Source organism: Cupressus sempervirens, chromosome 11, assembly GCF_028749045.1.
Source record: "Cupressus sempervirens isolate cs-2001-9-10 chromosome 11, ASM2874904v1, whole genome shotgun sequence".
Classification (NCBI taxonomy): Eukaryota; Viridiplantae; Streptophyta; class Pinopsida; order Cupressales; family Cupressaceae; genus Cupressus; species Cupressus sempervirens.
The window spans coordinates 596063107-596083932 of NC_143128.1; the positions used below are offsets into that span (position 1 = coordinate 596063107).

The 20826-nt window shown below is 33.3% G+C and overlaps 1 protein-coding gene across 1 annotated transcript in view; it reads left to right on the plus strand.

Annotated features, from left to right (window-relative positions):
• Positions 1-7133: 7133 nt before the first annotated feature.
• LOC149531081 (NADPH-dependent aldo-keto reductase, chloroplastic-like) overlaps positions 7134-20826 on the plus strand; it is a 35381-nt gene continuing 21688 nt past the window's right edge. Inside the window, exons 1-4 of the mRNA XM_089811153.1 lie at positions 7134-7347; positions 7508-7683; positions 9026-9266; positions 9468-9647. Of these exons, the coding sequence (XP_089667279.1) occupies positions 7225-7347; positions 7508-7683; positions 9026-9266; positions 9468-9647 (720 nt within the window). The 5' untranslated portion in view covers positions 7134-7224. The remainder of the gene's footprint in view (positions 7348-7507; positions 7684-9025; positions 9267-9467; positions 9648-20826) is intronic.

A 20826-nucleotide genomic window follows, 5' to 3' on the forward strand; every position in this document is an offset into this window, starting at 1 on the left:
GACCTTCCCCACGCAAAGAAAAATCAAAGGTAATGATATACTTGAGAATCTAACTAGTGCAATTGAGGATTTTGATGTGCATTGTACTTCGCTTGTGGAATATGATAAGGCCAAAGCAAAATATGACTATGTTATAGAACAATTTCACAAGGCATGCGCCAATAAAGAGAATGATGTAAGTGTCATTAATGAATGTATCAAGGACATAAAAGAGTGTGTTAGACTTGTATATTATTTGTACAAATTTTGTGAAATATGTTGAAGATGTGAGCCAACACATTAAGGATGAAGAGGTAAAGCTAGAAAATCTTGTAGAGGAGTTTTCTAAGACAAAAAAAAAATTTGTCACAAACATGTGCAAAGATTTAAAAGTATTTGATACAATCAATGTTCTTTAGAAGGAAATGGAGTTTTGAGTAAATTTTCTTTACTAAAAAGTTTATCATGACCTAAGTTAGAACTAATTCAAAAATAGTTAGAACTATTGGAATCTTCAAAGAAGACTTGTGAGGTTTTCAAGCCCATATACCCTCATGGAGTTGAGATTGCAGCCTATGCAATTTTTGGTTACAAGCCCGAGTTGTTGTTGCACCAAAAGATTGACCTATTAATGCCTAATACAACCACTAGACTTATAGAACACAAGTGGTGGTTAAGCCATGTTACAAATCCTGAAGGGGAACATTGGTCGTTAGTCCAACAATCCCCCCCCCTCATCATTACCTAAGGAGATTCAAAACTGTGACCAAGTTCTGATACCACTTGTTACAAGCTAGAGTTGTCGTTGAACCAAAAGATCAACCTGTTAATGCTTGATACAACCACTAGACTTATAGAACACAAAAGGCAGTTAAGCCATGTCATGAATCCCGAAGGGGAACATTGGTGGTTAGTCCAACATTTGTGGTATAATTCAGGTAGTATAAAATATGAAGAAGGTATCTGACACTAAATTTACTATTTTGAGGAGAAATTTTGCAAATGTTTTGAGTTTTGTATAAATGATTTTGGGAGTAAACAAAAGTTTCATTTATATATAGTATGTTGTAATTTCCAAGACATGGTTGTTAGAAATAAGCAATACTTGGGGGGCCTGGGGAGGGAGGGAGGGAGGGGGGGAGTAAATTGGTATAATTTTTTGTTACTGGATATATGTGTTGTTTATATTGAAAAAGGGGATTGTTTGAGATTGTGTTGATTTTGGTTTTTGTTGTTTTCCTATTGTTAGAGACTCTGCCTCCTATCTGTACTAAGGGTCAACCCCCTCGTTTTGGCTACTTTTTGATATATAAAAGCATAGCACTGAACAAATAGTTCATGTACCTTTTCTCTATTGATACATTTTCCCTAATGTCTATAGATATATAGCATAATACGTTGTAAAGTAGAATACCCTGACTTGAAAATAGCATTTTGTTTCATACTTTTTCTTTTGGGTATGGATATTTACTTGCTTTCTCTTTTCCTTTTTAAGCTTTTCACATTTTTATCCTAATGAACTATGTATCAAAATACCAAAGGTTTTTCTTATGTTAATTATGCAGCTCTCACTTTGCTACCTAACTAATAACCAAATATATAGCTTACATTACTCACACAATTACTTATGACATTTTACCTTGGAGGGATTACCTATAGCTCTATTAGAACTCTTGATCATGATTTTTTGCATTTTTTATATGTATTCATACAATTGAACGAGTTACATGCATGTATAAATAAATGTATTTTCTTTAACATTTTCTACATACTAAATTTGTATCTAACATTTTTAAAATAATCTATCTTTTGCAAGCCTCATAATTCCTACATATAAGATAATTACTTTTTAAATATATTTTTAATAAAATATTATTTTCCTATATATTCCCTCTAACATTTTCTACATATTATATTTGTACTTTGTACAAATGTTTTGTCCTTTACAAACTTTATAAATCCTACATAAAATAATTATTAGTCTCGCCTATCTATAGACAGAGACTATTGTTTTCACCTGCGTTTTTAACCATTTGTTTGCATTGAAAATTGTGCCATTAGAAAAATTAAAATAGATATCCAATGTTAGTAAAGACTTCAACTAATTAATTTATTATTTCTACTTTTGTTCAAATATTTCTTTTTTTTTATTGGCCACAGATATTTTTACTAGTGGTTTTTTGTTTTTTCCAATATAGAAATTCTACAAAAAATAAACATCCAATCAAGTATGACCATATTATTTAATCGTAAACAAGGCAATAATATCTAACAGTTAGGAACCAACAAAAACATGTTTATTGGCCTCTTTTATTTCGGCTTTTCAACAATCGAACCAACCTCACCCCTTTAAATTCGTCACAAACTTTTTAAAACGATAGACAACATCGAAAATATAGTTGTCATACACCAACTTTAATGATTTTTAAATTAATTTCCTACTCTCTTTTATTTCGCAATAATTTCGTTTCCAAAAAAATTAATATTCTTTCGTTGAAAATTGAAAAAAAAGATAAAAGAAGATACCAACACCCAAGAGAAAGATCAAATAGAAGGAAGAAAACAAAGCCACAATTTTTAATGAAAGATGTAGAAGTGCAATTTGAAAAATTAAAGCTCAAAAATAATCAATCAAGTTGGTATTCACTATTTTGAAAATAATGTTCATATTATTATTAATGCATTGTTTTCCTTTTACTTAACCTTTTCCCTATTAAGGGAGGTGGGAAAAAATGCACCCGCATGATGATGGAAATATCCATTTCAATGACCACACAAACATTGCTCAATGATTTGGTGATCAGCTTTAGGGCTTGCAACAAGTAAATCATTTTATGTAACTAATGCCTCTATGAGGCTTATTAGCATTTATTAAACAATAGTTGTGCACTCATGAGCTAATCATTAATTAGTATTTCTTCTATTAGTTTGCCTCCATTCCAAAAAAAAAAATTACAATTGTAATGTTTTGCACAATTATTTTTTAATTTTAATTTTTAGAAGATTGTTTCTTTTTTCTAATTGGCTTATTATATATTTGCTAGTGGTTTTCTAAAGAAATTCAAATAATTGTGAATATAAATGTGAGCCTTATTTTGCCTCCATTCTAAAAATATTAAATTACAATTGCAATGTTCTCAAGACATTTTATTTATTTATTTTTAAATTTTTTGAATTTTTTGAATTTTTTTTTCTAATTGACTTAGTATATTTTTGCTAGTAATTTTTAATTTTTCTTTTCAAAATATTTTTTAATTCTACCAATTGAAAAAAACTAAACAATTTTCATTCAAATTAATAATGTATTTTAAAATATGATATTATGAAATAATGAATTTTATAATATGATATCAAATTCAATAACATTATAAAATAATAAATTTAATAATATTATAACTAATTTAACTGATTTTTTTTATTAGAGAATCCAAATAGCCATTGTAAACAAACTCTTTAAAATAGTTATAAAGTTTTATAATTGCGAAGGATAAGTCTATTTAAAGGGCACGATGAAATCAAATGCAGATAGTAAAAAAGGTCGTGTTGTAGGTATAGCCCAAGATAATTGTTGTTCGGAAGTAATCTTGTTTCAATGCAGAATTTTTCCTTCATAATTTTATGAGATATCAATCTCTCTATTTCTTTATTGATTTGTTATCACCAAACAATTTATAATCAGTTAATTTTTTTGAAGAAAAAAGTTCTAGTCAAAAATTTACTGGGTTTGAATTATTGTTGCACATAAAGTACAAACCAAATTAGTGATTGATTACTTACGAACCTATCATGTCTATCATTTTGTTGATTCTGATTATTAAAAGAAACCCAATTTGAATCATTCATGTATGGTATAAGTTTACTTATGTTTCAATTTGGTTAATGGTATTGGGAACAAACTAACTCTAGTTTAAGAGTTTGACCAGCAATAGATGTTTCAAGAAATAGTTTGCATTGAGTTGTATTGTGTTCTGCATAGAAACCAATTGAAGAATTGGGAGAATGCAAGATTTATTATGTTTTGTTGACTAATATTAATCCATATAATTACATAACCCTAATTTTTTTAATGAATTTTGTACTTTCTTGGTTGAATTAAATCGACTAGCAAATGTATGAGAATTTATTCAAGTTTGGTTATGAATGAATGTGGATGGAGTATGCCATCGGGCCTGAAATCTACCGTTGGTTACATGGTTGGAATTCCTAGGCTAGACAAGTATTGGTTATTACCCAAGGCTTGTCTTCCTTGTTATTATTGTGTTTGGATTTGATTTATATTTTAAAAGGCATTGGGTGTAAAATAAGTTTGAAGAGAGATCGATTTCAAGAATCGATTTATTCCATTAGTTGTTTCTAGTTGTATTTGACTTGAAAGACAAATTTTCATGAGCTTATATTGAAATGTCACGAAATTCAAGATTTGGTTAATCAAAAGCCATATGACAATATCAAAAATGAAATTGGGTCTCTTATAAAAATGTGTATGAGCTCTGTCAAACTCTACCTCTATTATTAGTATTTTGACAGTAAAGTGAGTGAGAATATGAAGATTTAGGATTGTTCAATACACCTTTGCATCATAAGAAAAAATGTCTTAATATATAATATAGTTTACTATGAATATTAACTATTTATTATTATCAATTATAAAATTTGTATATTTATTTAAATCTCAATTCTTTTTTATTACGCGGGACTCCAACTGTATCACAGCTCTTGTTTAATTAAATACTACCTACATTTCTATATATTCTAACTTTTTCCGAACTAACTTTTTATACCATTTTTTATTTTAAAAATATAATAATGATAAAAGTTACTTCTATGTACCATCTCTTTTAACATTAAGAAATATTCTACCTTTTTGCACTTCCGTGTATACGTAGGTTTATAAAACTAAAATAAGAAATGAATTCCAAGTAAAGGAAGAATATTATTTATGCCTTTCATGTGTTTAAAAATAATTAGCGTGGACAGAATAGGCAAGTCTTCCAAGTGGATTGCAGCTCTTGTTTCCTTAATTATGGTATAATGGAAGCAACATAGTCGACAAAACGTGTTTATTTCTTCGTGACGTTAGGATTCAAATTCTCAAGAATCGGCAAACCGACATGAAATAAAAATAAAAAGAATCAGCCTAATTAAGTAATGGTTTTTCAATCTTTTTGATGTACTAATGTTACTTTTGGCGAATCGTAGATTTTTTCATTTTAAATTATCTTTTCATAAAAATATTGAGGATCACACCCTTCACAAACTTTCATCAAAATGAGGATAATTTGATTGAAAACAAATATTAATATAATTTATTAGATATAAAACTAATATATATATAGAAAGAGACACTTTATATGATAATAATAATAATAAACTCTGAAGCATTGGTATGACCATGTTAACAAATGTTATGTATTTTTATCTTAAATTTTAGGATTAAAAAATTATTTGAAGTGATATAGTTCAATACATATTTTATATTGTCATATTAAATATTCACTTTGACTATTAGGTATATAAGTGGACATCTATAGCATATTTTATTATTAGTTCAATGAATGGTTATTGGAACTCGAATTCAAATTTATGTGAAAGTATCAAAGTTCAATAATAAACATAATATTTCTAAAATATTGATTATATATCAATGGGTTTTTGGTTTGTTCAAATTGAATGTTTTATTTCTAAAATATTGATTATATATCAATGGGTTTTTGGTTTGTTCAAATTTGTTGGTGTAAATACGTACTTTACTATTTACACTTACTTAAGTTTACTTAGGTTAATGCATTATTTAATTATTTTGCATTATTTTATTATTTTTATTTGTGAGACACTTAGGAGTTTGCGCACCTTTGTCAGTTGTCATGTAAACAACACAGGGGTACGCAACTCTATTTAAGCACATGGTGTCTACAACACTGTTTTGCGTGTCCCACCCTTGTAGGCTTATCCTCTCATCACCGCACTTACTTCTGTGCTTAATGGAGAATAACTCATATTTGGTGGACATGTGCTTGGTTGTATGACACATCATGATGCTAACTTCTATGCATTCTAGAAGCTCTCTTGAGGCCTTTATATTCAGGCACTCCTAGTGTACTCTTATGATGAACTAGTTATTGAATACATTGTTATTCTGATCATACTCTATCTACTTTGGTCTACTGTGTGCTTGTGTTTGAGTTCTTAGTTCTTGGGTGAATGTTGCCCTTAGGCAAATTCTTACAAAATTGAATGTTTTATTTCTAAAATATTGATTATATGTCAATGTACTTTTGGTCAAGTTGAGTGACTCCAAATGAATTCATTAGAGATCGAGTTTATCAAGTTTTCTAAGGATTTTCTTTCCTCATGATGGATTGCAGAGTGGGATGCAAAAATTGGAATACAATCTATCCAAAAAATACAACAAACAATGTGTCCTATGTCCGAGAGAGAAGAGTAGTAATGGGAAACTGACCCACAACCCTTCTCTACCAGGACGCTAAGTCAAACTTGTGACCTCAAAGAGGCAAACCTTTTAAGTCCGAGCCAACTAAACTACAAGCTGCTAAAACTAGCTAAAACTACTTTCCAAGGTCCTTAAAGCTTGTGTATTTGCAAAATTCATGCCTCCATAAAAACAGGATTAAAAATATCATATATCTCTCTCCATAGTTACAGTAAATAAAATAATTTAATATATCATATATTTAGCTTAATTAATATAGATGATGGTCAAAAAGTTCATCCAAGAATTGTGTAAGCTATTAGCATTAAGCAAGTTAAGGGTTCTAGCAATGTAAAGGAAGTGCATTTTCGTGGCTGTATAGCCACGGGCAAAAAGTGATGCTATTAAGTTAATCTGGAGATTAAGAAATAGTGAAGTCACTGGAAAACCTCTTGTACCTAGCTGGTTGCAATCATTTAGGCGAGAAATTAGAACTAATATGGGGATTCTTCTGGTGGAAAACACCTCGTGAGAAAGGACAAAAATACATTTAACATTTGGCAATGAGAGAGAATGCACTGTCGAGACATCCTGTTAATTCCAAACAGCAAACGTCAGCATTTCACACACAGTTTGATGCCAATTTCCACATGGCCTAGAAAGTTTTCAAAGCATTTGTGGAAATTCTAATAAAGCATATGATAGATTTATGTTTTATTTTTTCATGGGAGTTTACAGCAAGAACTTGAGATACTGTACTGCTTGTTTGATATACCCTGAAGACCTAAACTGCAATTTATTGATCTGCAGAAAATATGGAATTCGTAGGTCAGACTAGAGAATTGAGTTCAGGAGGAAGAATGCCTGTAATAGGGCTTGGGACTGCTGCTTGGAATAAATTTGAGGAGATTAAATCTGCAGTCACAGTGGCTCTCCAAGTGAGTTAATTTAAACCTAGTTTCTCATACATTATTTTAAATTTACAAATCTTGCCCTGGTAGATCCCTAAAAATAGAGTTAGACATTTGTATAAATTTTGTTTCGAAAATGTTGTAAGAAGTGATGAGCAAATAATTTAGGGCTGTGAATGGCATGTAGGTCGGTTACAGACACTTTGACACTGCAAGCTATTATGGCTCAGAAGATGCCCTAGGAGCAGCACTTATGGAGGCCTTCCAAAGCGGGCTTGTTAAGCGAGAAGATATTTTTGTCACTACTAAACTATGGAATGATGAACATGATGATCCTCTTGCTGCGATCTCCAGGAGCCTTAAGTACTGTAATCTTTTCAATCATTGATTTCGAAGCCTAGAGTACTGCAATCCGTTAGATGTTTAATTTTGGAAAATTTATGAGATTTTTGGGGTTTCTTATTATCTTTTTTTGTGGGGGGAAAGGAAGATCTCGGGGTTTTAAAACAAACCTTTATTACTTTTAAGAGTCATTACTGACAGGTTTTTAGGTGGAGTTATTGAGTCTCTGGTTGCTAATGGCTTCTGATTCCCCAATAATTCTAATCAGTTAATTCTCAGATTTGTCCCCTTTTACAGAGGATTTTAATATTCTTTGCAAGGTCATTTTGTTATGTGATAAGAGAGGTGAGATTTCAGGGGTATCTATTCTATCAAAATCATGGATATAATTTCATCTGTTATCTTTTTGGATCCTTATATTTAGAAAGATTTGATCTTTTCTAATTTCATTCTGAATCATCTAAAATCACCAATAAATTTAGGATCTACTGATGGATTTGACTTCTCAAGATATCCATCCATTAGATTAAAAGTCAGTCAAAATAGAATGTCAGACCCATCTATTATCAAAGTCAGTAAAGACAGAATCTCAACCTCATCTATTATGTTGTTGGGAAATATTTGATCTCTTTTTAGGTTCATTCAGAATCACTCAACTTCATCAACAGATTTCAGATCTATTGATGAAATTGACCTTTGATTCTGTTTTAGTATAAACCCATATTATCTTTTAAATGAGAAATTCCTTAATAATTTAAAAGATTTAAAAAAGCATCGGTATTTTCTTTTTCAATCTTTGAGAACAGCAGGTCTCATACTTTATCTAATAAAAAATACTACCTTACAGATATTTAATGTTTGATTTTATGAGGACAAGTTCTTATGCAGACAAGATTGTTCCTAGAACAAATTCGTACGAGTCTTCTGTGCAAAACAGGACGGTTAAGAGTCTGAATAAAATTCTTACAACTTTAAAAGTAAAAACCTGTATAAATTTAAACAAATTTATACTGTCACAGGTCGCTAATGGATTGAATACTCCTATCATCCCATCATATCCTTGAAATTTGAGATTTGACACTGCCTGTAAATTATCTTTTAAGACAAACCGTAATCCACTAAACATTGCCCTAGTGTCTTCCCGAAAACTTAATAACTCCAATCGTCTTATTAAATGGTTATCTACTCAACATAACCCTTCAAATGCGAAAACCCTCAGTTCGCCAGCAGAAACTTGAATCACACCCTTACCCAATAATGTACTGGATGATTTCTGGGCTTGCAGCCTCGAGTTCAAAGTTCAAATATAGCTTTCCTCTCTGTTCCTCATTGTTCTGTATCGTTTACCCTTCTCTGAATGCAGGAATTTGAAGCTGGATTACGTGGATTTGTTTCTGATCCACTGGCCTGTGAGGTTGAGGAAAGGATATTCCGTCCCCCCTAAAGAAGAAGACTTTTTGCCCCTGGATATCAAATCTACTTGGCAAGCGATGGAAAAATGTTTTGAAATGGGTCTCACAAAAGCCATTGGCTTGAGCAACTTCTCTTGTAAAAAGATTGAGGACTTGCTCAGCTATGCCAAAGTTCTCCCTGTTGCCAATCAGGTGAGCTTTTCACAGCTTTACTGCAATTCCAATTAATTGTTATATAGATCTACAACTAAGCTGTTTCTTATATAGAATTCCTACAATTTCACCTGCTTCTTTTATAGATCTACAACTAAGCTGTTTAATACATAGATTTCCTACAATTTCTACATTTCAAATTGTACTTGGGAAGTCAAAATTTATTTGTGAAGATTCCAGGTAGAGATGCATCCAATGTGGCAGCAGAAAAAATTGAGAGATTATTGTAGTAAGAGGAGAATTCAAGTATGTGCATGGTCTCCTTTGGGAGGGCAAAACACTACATGGGGATCAAGTGTGTTGCTGGAAAATCCCATCATTCAGGAAATTGCTCAAAAGCATGGGAAGACTGCAGCACAGGTATGTATTTCATTATATTCTGGTCATTATTAACCTTTGGCTGATAATGAAGTTTTTGCCTCTAAACAAATTGTAAGAAGTAAGAATTAATTATTTTTATTAAGTTCAAGTAGATTCGAAGTCAGGATTTTTCAAATAAGAAAGCTCATAATTTACCATTGTATTGTAGATTCTTACCTCTCTTATAATGAAGTTTATATCATGCTAGAATCCTTAATTTTTTTGGCAGGTTTTGTTGAGGTGGGGAATAGAGCAAGAAGTGTGTGTTGTCCCTAGAAGCTTCAATAAAGGAAGAATAACAGAGAATTTTCAAATTTTTGACTGGTGTTTAAGTGCAGAAGACTATGAGAAAATTAACAAGCTTGAGCAGAGGAAGATAGTGAGGGCAGCACATCTTGTAAACTCCACAACTAGCCCTTACAGAAGTGTTGAAGAGCTATGGGACGGGGAGATCTAGTCTCAAAAGAAACAAGTGCAATTCATTCAGCCAGCTCTGAAATCTTAAAATAAATATTGGACATTATTTCAGCTAATATATTTTGCTTGCTCTATAGAGTGCGGACGCTACAATTTCTAAGAGGTTCATATATATTTATAAATTTAGACCTATTTTATTAATTGCATTTTGTTAATGTTAATTTTTTATTATAACAAAATCTTTTTCAATTGATTTTATATAGTTGTGTAACATTAGTTGTTTTGGGTAATACATCTATTATTTATGAAAATGTACTTAATACAATAATACAAGTATATTTTAGTTTTGAATTGTATTTATAGTTCAATTTTAAATTTTAGTTGTTTTACTTTTCTCATATTAATCATTTTTTTATTGTTGAATCTTAATTTACTTATACATGGTTAATTTCTATTTTGAAATCATCACAGGATAACTTACAATCAATCTAATTTAATCTTGAGGCATGTGGAATAAGGAGTTTTAATTCTAAGTTTATTGTCTTGTTCTTGGAACTTTGATAGGATTTAAAAACATTGTTTTATGTAGTAAACATCACCAAAAAAATGAGAAATGTAAAGATGCAATCAAAATAATGTTTTTTGTTAGGGACAAAAATAATTCCATATCTTCAATATCACTCATCTTCAATAATCTAACTTGCCAAAATGGTTTGACCTATGAGATTCAACTAGCCTATCATGTTGGCAAATTGATAAGTGACAACCTCAATTGACACCTTAAAGTTTTGAATACCAAAGAAGTGAAGTTGAACAAATTTCCAAGCGCACATTATGACAAAGTATATTGGGCAATAAAGATCAAGTGCATTTATTAAATCAAGTATGTATTGTTAAGGATCAATCCCTTGGAAATTGAGATTAATCATAAAAGAATTTTGAGATCAACTACATTTATTAAATCAAGTACATTTACTAAAGAATTTTGAGATCAAGTACATTTATTAAATCAAGTATGTATTGTTAAGGATCAATCCCTTGGAAATTGAGATTAATCATAAAAGAATTTTGAGATTGCATAAAACTTGAGTGTCTCCAACCTAAAGACATAAGTTTTTAGATAATGATGATTGACTTTGGACAACTTCATAATCCTTCTTTGACCATTGGTTTTGGAGCTAATTACACTCAACTTTTGGATTTAATTGTTGAGTATGTATTGCAATTATATTTCTCAAAGTGTAACAAGATCAAACTACTGAATGGAGAATAAAAATGTAACCAACATAAACTAAAAAATTGAAAATCAATTGCAAACCAACATTAACTAATAATTTCTTTTATTTTGAATTAAACTATAAACCAAACTATATCTTTAAGCGAAATAAAAAGCTACTAATTTAAGGAAAACTTTCCATACATCATGACTATCAAATTACCTTAATAAGAAGAATGAAGTAATTTAAGAAGATTATAATAATTGTACAAACAATTTGATTTCATTCTGATTTCCTTTAGATCTAGTGTAACATTGAAGAAAAGTATCACTAGGATGTTTTACCAACCAACCATGAATCTATTGGTCCACCTTGCACAACTTCCTACTCAAAGTGGTATGACCCTTTGCGAGAGTGTAAATATAGATAAGTAATTTGACACTAATGGATGTTCCCAACACAACTCTAGTTGGCCATATACTTTAGCTACTCTAGACTAGTATGACTTGAGACTAGGTAATGTACCTAGAGTAATTAAAATGACTAGCACTAACATATTTTACCTTAGCCAATGTTTCTATTTGTAATGACATTTATGGAATGTAGTCAAGTTCATCACCTTATTCGACTTGGGTTACACACATCGTATAGAATTATGTTTAACTAGTTTATATTTACACAAGATTCATCACCTAACTAGTCCTAATCTTTCATGTCTTGATGTACATAATAGAAGTGAAGTCCTTTTTTTTTACACTTATATTTGACATGTTTTTCATTATTAATCAACAATATTAATGAAATGTTATTGGTTGTTTAAACGAACCATGGTTGGTTTACAACCTCTATATTGAGTGAGCTTGAAAATTAGGCTACCTAACCATGGAACATTCTCTTGGTCGATATTAGCATTGGTGTTGTACATAGGGTTAAACATACATTACATTCACTTAACATCTCACAGATCTTCTATATCTTCACCTCATCATACATTTGAACATATGCTACTTGAACTTCTACAAAAAAAATCCATCTTAATCCTATCACATAACCCTCTATACACATGAGTTGAATAACTATAATTTATTACTAGAATTAGAGACATACAAAGATAAGCTCTACTTATACAATGGATTTTAGCTTCTTGGAAACAATTCAATATTGTTTAACTATATAGTTCCCCAATAGGGAATGTGCAAATCATGGTCAACCAAACTATGGCCCTAAGTTGCAATGAAAAACCAACAAATTAGGGTTATGTTAACATGACACATAATTTTGAAGTAGTTATGGACTTTATATCAAAAAGTTGTAAGAAAAGAATTTGTAGGAAATTGAATGTAGTTTCTAAACTACTAGGCCTTATCTAGAGAAAAAATTATTTGATTTGTCAAAATTTTGGATTTTAATGCAGTAATACAAAATCTTCAAGGTGAAAATAAAAAGTAAGTGTATGTCTGACCACCTTAATCAAAATCAAATGATAATATTTTTTAATATAATTATGTATATAAAAAGTAGACTCATGTTTGGATGTGACACATATTTTTGCATATTTTTACTCCAAATAAATAATTAATATGAATTTTCTACTATAACTTTTTGAGAATAAAAAAACTCTCGTGTTTGACCACCTTAACTAATTGAGAAATTTACAAAAAAAATTCTTATACTAGACGAAGCATAGAATGTGACCAACTTTTGAATTTCAAAAATGTTATACCATTTGAAAGTTATAGCTATTTTTCAATTAGTATGTCAATCAACAATTTACAAACATCTTCATTAAAATTAACTAATAAATAATTATCGAACTCGGATTTTGACAACAATTATATCGATGGAATCTTGAGAGTGTTATCAAAAAAGCCATTTTGTTTCATTGAATTTTGATGAAAAAAATATTGTGAGATGGCTACTCGAAGTCTGAATGTCAATAAAACATGTCTCAAACACGTTTTTTGAGTTGACCAAAGAGGTTTGGTAAATATCAAGCCTAATCGGGTACCCAAAATTTGGCAGCCAATTTTTTTTTCAAAAATTGATTGCCCAAATTTTGGAGGGAAATCAATTTGGCAAGTGTTCAACAATATTGTATATTATTATATATTAACATATATTAATATATTATAATAATAATTATTAAATATAATATAGTAAAATATTATTATTATATAATTTACTAATATATTATTATTATATTTAATATAGAGTCATATATTATTATTATATAATATAGTAATGTATTATTATTGTTGTTATAATAATAATGATTATTATTATTGTTATAATTATTATTATTATTATTATATAGTAATTGGGTCATAGGCTAGGGTAATCAATGCAATGGGTCTAATGGGGTCATGGGCTAGCCTACGACTGGTTGTGGGTTAGCCTATGACCCCATTTGACCCATAGCATCGATTACCCTATGTCCGTAGGGGTCCTAGGACCCCTACGAACATATTTGGTTTGTTCGAATGGGTCAAAAGGGGTCATAGGATAACTTATGACCCCTTTCGACGCATTTCATGACAACATATGTCCCTAGGGGTCCTAGGGGTCCTAGGGACGTATTTGGTTTGTTTGAATGGGTCGAAAAGGGTCATAGGTTATCCTAACCTATGACCCCTTTCGATGCATTTCATGACAACATATGTCGACCCCTAGGGACCTATTTGATTTGTTCGAATGGGTCGAAAGGGTTCATAGGATAACCTATGACCCCTTTCAACGCATTTCATGACAATATATGTCCCTAAGGGTCCTAGGACCCCTAAGGACCTACTTGATTTGTTCTTATAGGTCAAAAGGGGTCATAAGATAACCTATGGCCCCTTTCAATGCAATTTATGACAACACATGTCCCTAGGGGTCCTAAGACCCCTGAGGACATATTTGATTTGTTGAATGGGTCAAAATACATTTCATGACAACATATGTCCCTAGGGGTCCTAGGGACCTATTTGATTTGCTAGAATGGGTCGAAAGGGGTCATAGCATAACCTATGATCCTTTTCGACGCATTTCATGACAATATATGTCCCTAGGGATCCCAAGACCCCTAGGGACCTATTTGATTTGTTCAAATGGGATGAAAGGGGTCATAGGATAAGCTATGACCCCTTTCAATGCATTTCATGACAACAAATGTCCCTAGGGTTCCTAAGACCCCTAAGGATGTATTTGGTTTACTTGACAACATATGTCCCTTGGGTCCTAAGACCCCTAAGGTCGTATTTGGTTTATTCAAATGGGTCGAAAGGGGTCATCGTTTATCCTATGACCCTTTTCGACCTATTTCTTGACAACATATGTCCCTAGGGGTCCTAGGACCCCTAGGGACATATTTGGTTTGTTCAAATGGGTCGAAAGGGGTCATAGGTTATCCTATGACACCTTTCGACATATTTCATGACAACATATGTCCTAGAGATCTATTTGATTTGTTTGAATGGGTCAAAAGAGGTCATAGGATAACCTATGACCCCTTTCAATGCATTTCATGACAATATATGTGCCTAGGGGTCCTAGAACCCCTAGGGACCTATTTTATTTGTTTGAATGGGTCGAAAGGGGTCATTGGATAACCTATCACCCATTTCAATGCATTTCATGACAACATATGTCCTTGGGGTCCTAGGATTCGAATCGATCGAAACAAGTCATAAGTTATCCTATGACCCCTTTCGATGCATTTCATGACAACATATATCCCTAGGGGTCCTAGGACCCTTAGGGACATATTTGGTTTGATTGAATGGTTTGAAAGGGGTCATAGGTTATCCTATGACCCCTTTTGGTGTATTTCATGATAACATATGTCCCTAGGGTCCTATTTGATTTGTTTGAATGGGTCAAGAGGGCTCATAAGATAACCTATCACCTCTTTCAATGCATTTCATGACAACATATGTCTCTAGGGGTCCTGGGACCCCTAGGGACCTATTTGATTTGTTCGAATGGGTTGAAAGGGGTCATATGATAACCTATGACCCTTTTTGACACATTTCATGACAATATATATCCCTAGGGATCTTAGGACCCCTAGGGATGTATTTGGTTTGTTCAAATGGGTCGAAAGGGATGGGTCGAAAGGGGTCATAGGTTAACCTATGACTCTTTCAATGCATTTCATGACAACATATGTCCCTAGGGGTCCTAGGACCCCTAGGGACATATTTGGTTTGTTCAAATGGGTTGAAAGAGGTCATCGATTATATTATGACCCCTTTTGATGCATTTCATGACAACATATGGTGCTAGGGGTCCTAGGACCCCTAGAAAACTATTTGATTTGTTTGAATGGGTCAAAAGGAGTCATAGAATAACCTATGACCCCTTTCAACGTATTTCATGACAACATATGTCCCTAGGGCTCCTAAGACCCCTAGGAACCTATTTGATTTGTTTGAATAGGTTGAAAGGGGTTTAGGATAACCTATGACCCTTTCGACACATTTCATGACAACATATGTCCCTAGGTGTACGTATTTGGTTTGTTTGAATGGATCAAAAGGGGTCATAGGATAACTTGTGACCCATTTTGACACATTTCATGACAACATATGTCCCTAGGGGTCCTAAGACCCCTAAGAAAATATTTGGTTTGTTCGAATGGGTTGAAAGGGGTCATAGGTTATCCTATGACCCATTTCAGTGTATTTCATGACAACATATGTCCCTAGGGTCCTATTTGATTTGTTTGAATGGGTCAAGAGGGCTCATAAGATAACGTATGACCTCTTTCGATGCATTTCATGACAACATATGTCTGTAGGGGTCCTAGGACCCCTAAGGACCTATTTGATTTGTTCGAATGGGTTGAAAGGGGTCATATGATAACCTACGACCCTTTTTGACACATTTCATGACAATATATATCCCTAGGGATCCTAGGGATGTATTTGGTTTGTTCAAATGGGTTGAAACCTATGATCCCTTTCAATACATTTCATGACAACATATTTGGTTTGTTTGAATGGGTCAAAAGGGATCATAGGTTATACTATGACCCCTTTCGATGCATTTCATGACAACATATGTCGCTAGGGGTCCTAGGACCCCTAGAGAACTATTTGATTTGTTCAAATGGGTCAAAAGGAGCCATAGGATAACCTAGACCCCTTTAAGCGTATTTCATGACAACATATGTCCCTAGGGCTCCTAGGACCCCTAGGGACCTATTTGATTTGTTTGAATAGGTTGAAAGGGGTTATAGGATAACCTATGACCCCTTTCGACACATTTCATGACAACATATGTCCCTAGCGGTACATATTTGGCTTGTTTGAATGGATCAAAAGGGGTCATAGGGTAACTTGTGACCCATTTTGACACATTTCATGATGACATATGTCCCTAGGGGTCTTAGAACCCCTAAGAAAATATTTGGTTTGTTCGAATGGGTCGAAAGGGGTCATAGGATAACTTACAACCCCTTTTGATGCATTTCATGACAACATATATATGGTTTGTTAAAATGGGTTGAAAGGGTTCATAGGTTATCCTATGACCCCTTTCGACACATTTCATGGTAACATATGTCCCGAGGGATCCTAGGACCCCTAAGGACCTATATGGTTTGTTCTAGTGGGTCGAAAGAGGTCATAAGTTATCCTATGACCCCTTTTGACACATTTCACGACAACATATGTCCCTAGGGGTCCTAGGACCCCGAAGGTCCTATTTGATTTGTTCGAATGGGTCGAAAGGGGTCATAAGATAACTTATGACCCCTTTCAAACTATTTCATGACAACATATGTCTTTAGGGGTCGTAGGAGCCCTATGAACCTATTTAATTTGTTCAAATGGGTTGAAATGGTTCATATGATAACCTTTGACCTCTTTTGATGCATTTCATGACAACATATGTCTCTAGGGGTCCTAGGACCCCTAGACACGTATTTGGTTTGTTTGAATGGGTCGAAAGGTGTCATATGATAATCTACGACCCCTTATGATGCATTTCATGACAACATATGTCCCTAGGGGTCTTAGGACCCCTAGGGACATATTTGGTTGTTTAATATATAACCCCTTTCGATGCATTTCATGACAACATATGTTCCTAAGGGGTCCTAGGACCCTTGGTGACATATTTGGTTTGTTCCAATGGGTCGAAAGGGGTCATAGGATAACCTACGACCCCTTTCAATGCATTTCATAACAACATATGTCCCTAGGGGTCCTAGGGACCCTAGGGATGTATTTGGTTTGTGCAAATTGGTCGAAAGGGGTCATAGGTTATCCGATGACCTTTCTTGTCGCATTTCATGACAACATAAATCCCTAGGGGTCTTAGGACCCCTAGGGACATATTTGATTTTTTTTGAATGGGTCGAAAGGGGTCATAGGATAACCTACGACCCTTTTCAACACATTTCATGACAATATATATCCTTAGGGGTCCTAGGACCCCTAGGGACATATTTAATTTGTTTGAATGGGTCGAAAGGGGTCATAGGATAACCTACAATCCCTTTGGATGCATTTCACGACAACATGTCCTCAGGGGTCCTAAGACCCCTAGGGACATATTGAGTTTGTTAAAATGGTTGAAAGAGGTCATAGCATAACCTACAACCCCTTTCGACGTATTTCATGACAACATATGTCCCTAGGGTTCTGTTGGTTAACAGTTTGTCCCTCTTGCTAACTTGGCTTTATCTTGACTCTAGATGCGCAAAACGTGAGAAACAAAAGGATGTCACCAACAAATGGGTCAGTGTATGTGTTATACCACTGCACTTTGAATTATAAGTTACAACTCCCTTATATACAATATATGCAATGAATTGTGCCTTTAATATATCATTATTGTGGGTGTATGCTCTTAACCTGAGAGCATAAGAGGATAAACCAGGCTACTAATAACTACAAATTTCCTAGGTAGAAATATATTTGGGAAACCTATAACACCTAGTGGAATGGATATCACAAGCTACCTTGAAGCCCTTCTAATACTACTCCTACTCTAATCTAAATGCAGATTAGTACTAAAATGCAATCTAGGGAGAGAGTAGAGATGTACATGAAAGATGAAATGGAATCCACCTTAACTGATAACCCTTTACTAAAATGGAATCTAACAAGGAATTAACAACTTCAAATGCATCAGTCCTACAATCCCATAGAAACTATTCTAAGATGCAAGGTTAGTTTGGCTGAAGGAGACAGTGAAAGAAACCTTAGCATGCTAGTCCTACATTGAATCAGAACATCACATTACCTAACTGACCACATTATACAAATTCTTCATTCCATCTAACTCTTTGATTCTCACTCGACATCTGGAAATGCATGAGGAAAAGTTGGATAAAATTTTTGATTGCTTCTATTAACTTAGAAAATTACATATATAGGGCCCCTCCTAGGGTTCTTGGCTAGTTATAGATTCATTATTTACATCAACAGAGCACTTGAATTGCTAAGAAATCCAACAATCATCAATTACAATTCAATACATTAGAGAAAAAAAGTAAAAATGATTAGAAACCCTCAAAATGGTTCACATTCTTCTCTAATATGTCACAGTGTGTCACAATAGGATGAGATCAGATTTTTGGGATAGGTGGTATATTATATTTGACCTACCACTGTGTAATAATTATGAGGTGTTTTTATGTTTTTTGATAAATCTATATTGTGAGCTCACCCTAGTGAGAAACCAAATTACTTTGACATCCACCAACTAGGCATGGTAGAGGGAAAGACTATGTGCATGATAGAACTAGATCCCATAGGGTGGTACCATCACAAGAAATGAGGCATACAACAAGAAAAACCATGTTTCATGCTGTGGTCCCAATAGTCATAAAGGAGTTAATTTATTTACAAAACCTTTATTAGCTACATCATTAACCAATATCATCATTCAACATGATACATAGTTAGCTAGGAGAGTGGATGGATCATCACCTCTAACACCTCCACAATCATTATCTTTCATCATTGATGTTAATGTTGATGAGGTATGCACCATTAGGTTCATCATATCCTACTCTAGCTCCATCATCATTACCTTCACCACTAGGGTCATCTTCACTTGTGCCACCTACATCATCATTGTGTGCATCATTAGAGCCATTGGAGCTCATTCAACATATGTGTTTTAGTTTCTAGCCAATGTATATGTCAAATCCATATAATTTGAATCTCAAGGATCACAACAAGTTTAAATTGTGACCATTGATCTTGAATCAAAGATTATGATTAAAACCTAGCAATCTTATTTATTTCTCCCTTTTTTCTTCTTCACAACTTTCTTTATCTTCTTTATTTCTCCCTTTTCGCCTTTTCACAACTTTCTTTCCTTCAATATCTTCATTTGATGTGATGTTGTGATAAAAAAATTATCATTTGATTTTGCAATTTCTCCACTTAAACTATTTTGAATCTTTTTAGCCTATGACCTTGTGACTCCTCTCATTCACCACTTCACAGCTTGACATGTCTCAATTTTACTAACCGTAGCGACTTAGCAACAACTGCACACTAACATGATCATGCCTTCACAACATTAACCTTAGGCTACCTTCAACTACTTGTGGCCTTACGATCTTTTGTATTTGCAGCTTCAATGAGTTGACTTTGGGTTGTCTTTATCTACTTGTGACCATGCAACTATTCAAAATTGCTAATCATGGGTTACTTTTCGCAGTTTCACAAGCTAAAGCTTTTAACTATTTGATTACCCGTGACAATGCGATTGATTGTTTTAAGGTTTAACTGTTAACACTTTTACCTAGTGGCAAGTTAAAAATTATTGAATGCTTCTTAGCTAGCGACCTTGCAAAAATTGTTCACCTTAACTGCTATCGTCTCTCGCATTATGGCAATCTTAACTTCAGATTACCCTTAACATTCTACGACCATGTGATCACTAGCTTTCACTACTTTGTCGTGCCAACTCTGGGTTTCATTTAACCCCTTGCGACCATGCAATCACTAGCCTTCACTTGCTCATGACCTTAACCCAAGGTTGACTTAAACTTCCTGCGACTTTATGAGCACAACCTTTTTTCTTTGTCTTGACACTAACCTCAAATCATCTTTAACCCCCTACGACCCTGCGAATAATGGTTTTCCCTACTTCGTAATGTCAACTCTTGGTTACCTTAAATCACCAGCAAATGATTTGATGACTGGGAAGATACATCTCCAAGGACCATTATAATTCCATCTTAAAATGCCATTCGTCGATCTGGTCTTCATCTGACGATTTGGATTTAATCTTTGAGCCATTTGACTTGTCAAATTTGCAATGCAAACGAGTGGGTTAAATATAATCCAATGATTGGATTTCAAAGAAAGTCACACCATCTTTGACCAGGTTCTTTCATCATTTCTAAGGATTTATCTACTTCTCCTATAATCGATTCGACTTCTTTGGAATTTATGATGTTCCTATGATCTTCACCTTGGACCTGAGCTTCGATCTGAATGTTTTTAGTCACCATCTATTTTGAATGCGATGTGATCTTCTATCAGATGTATCATACCTTCAATGAAATACTTGACCATAGAATTAAGTTTTATAAC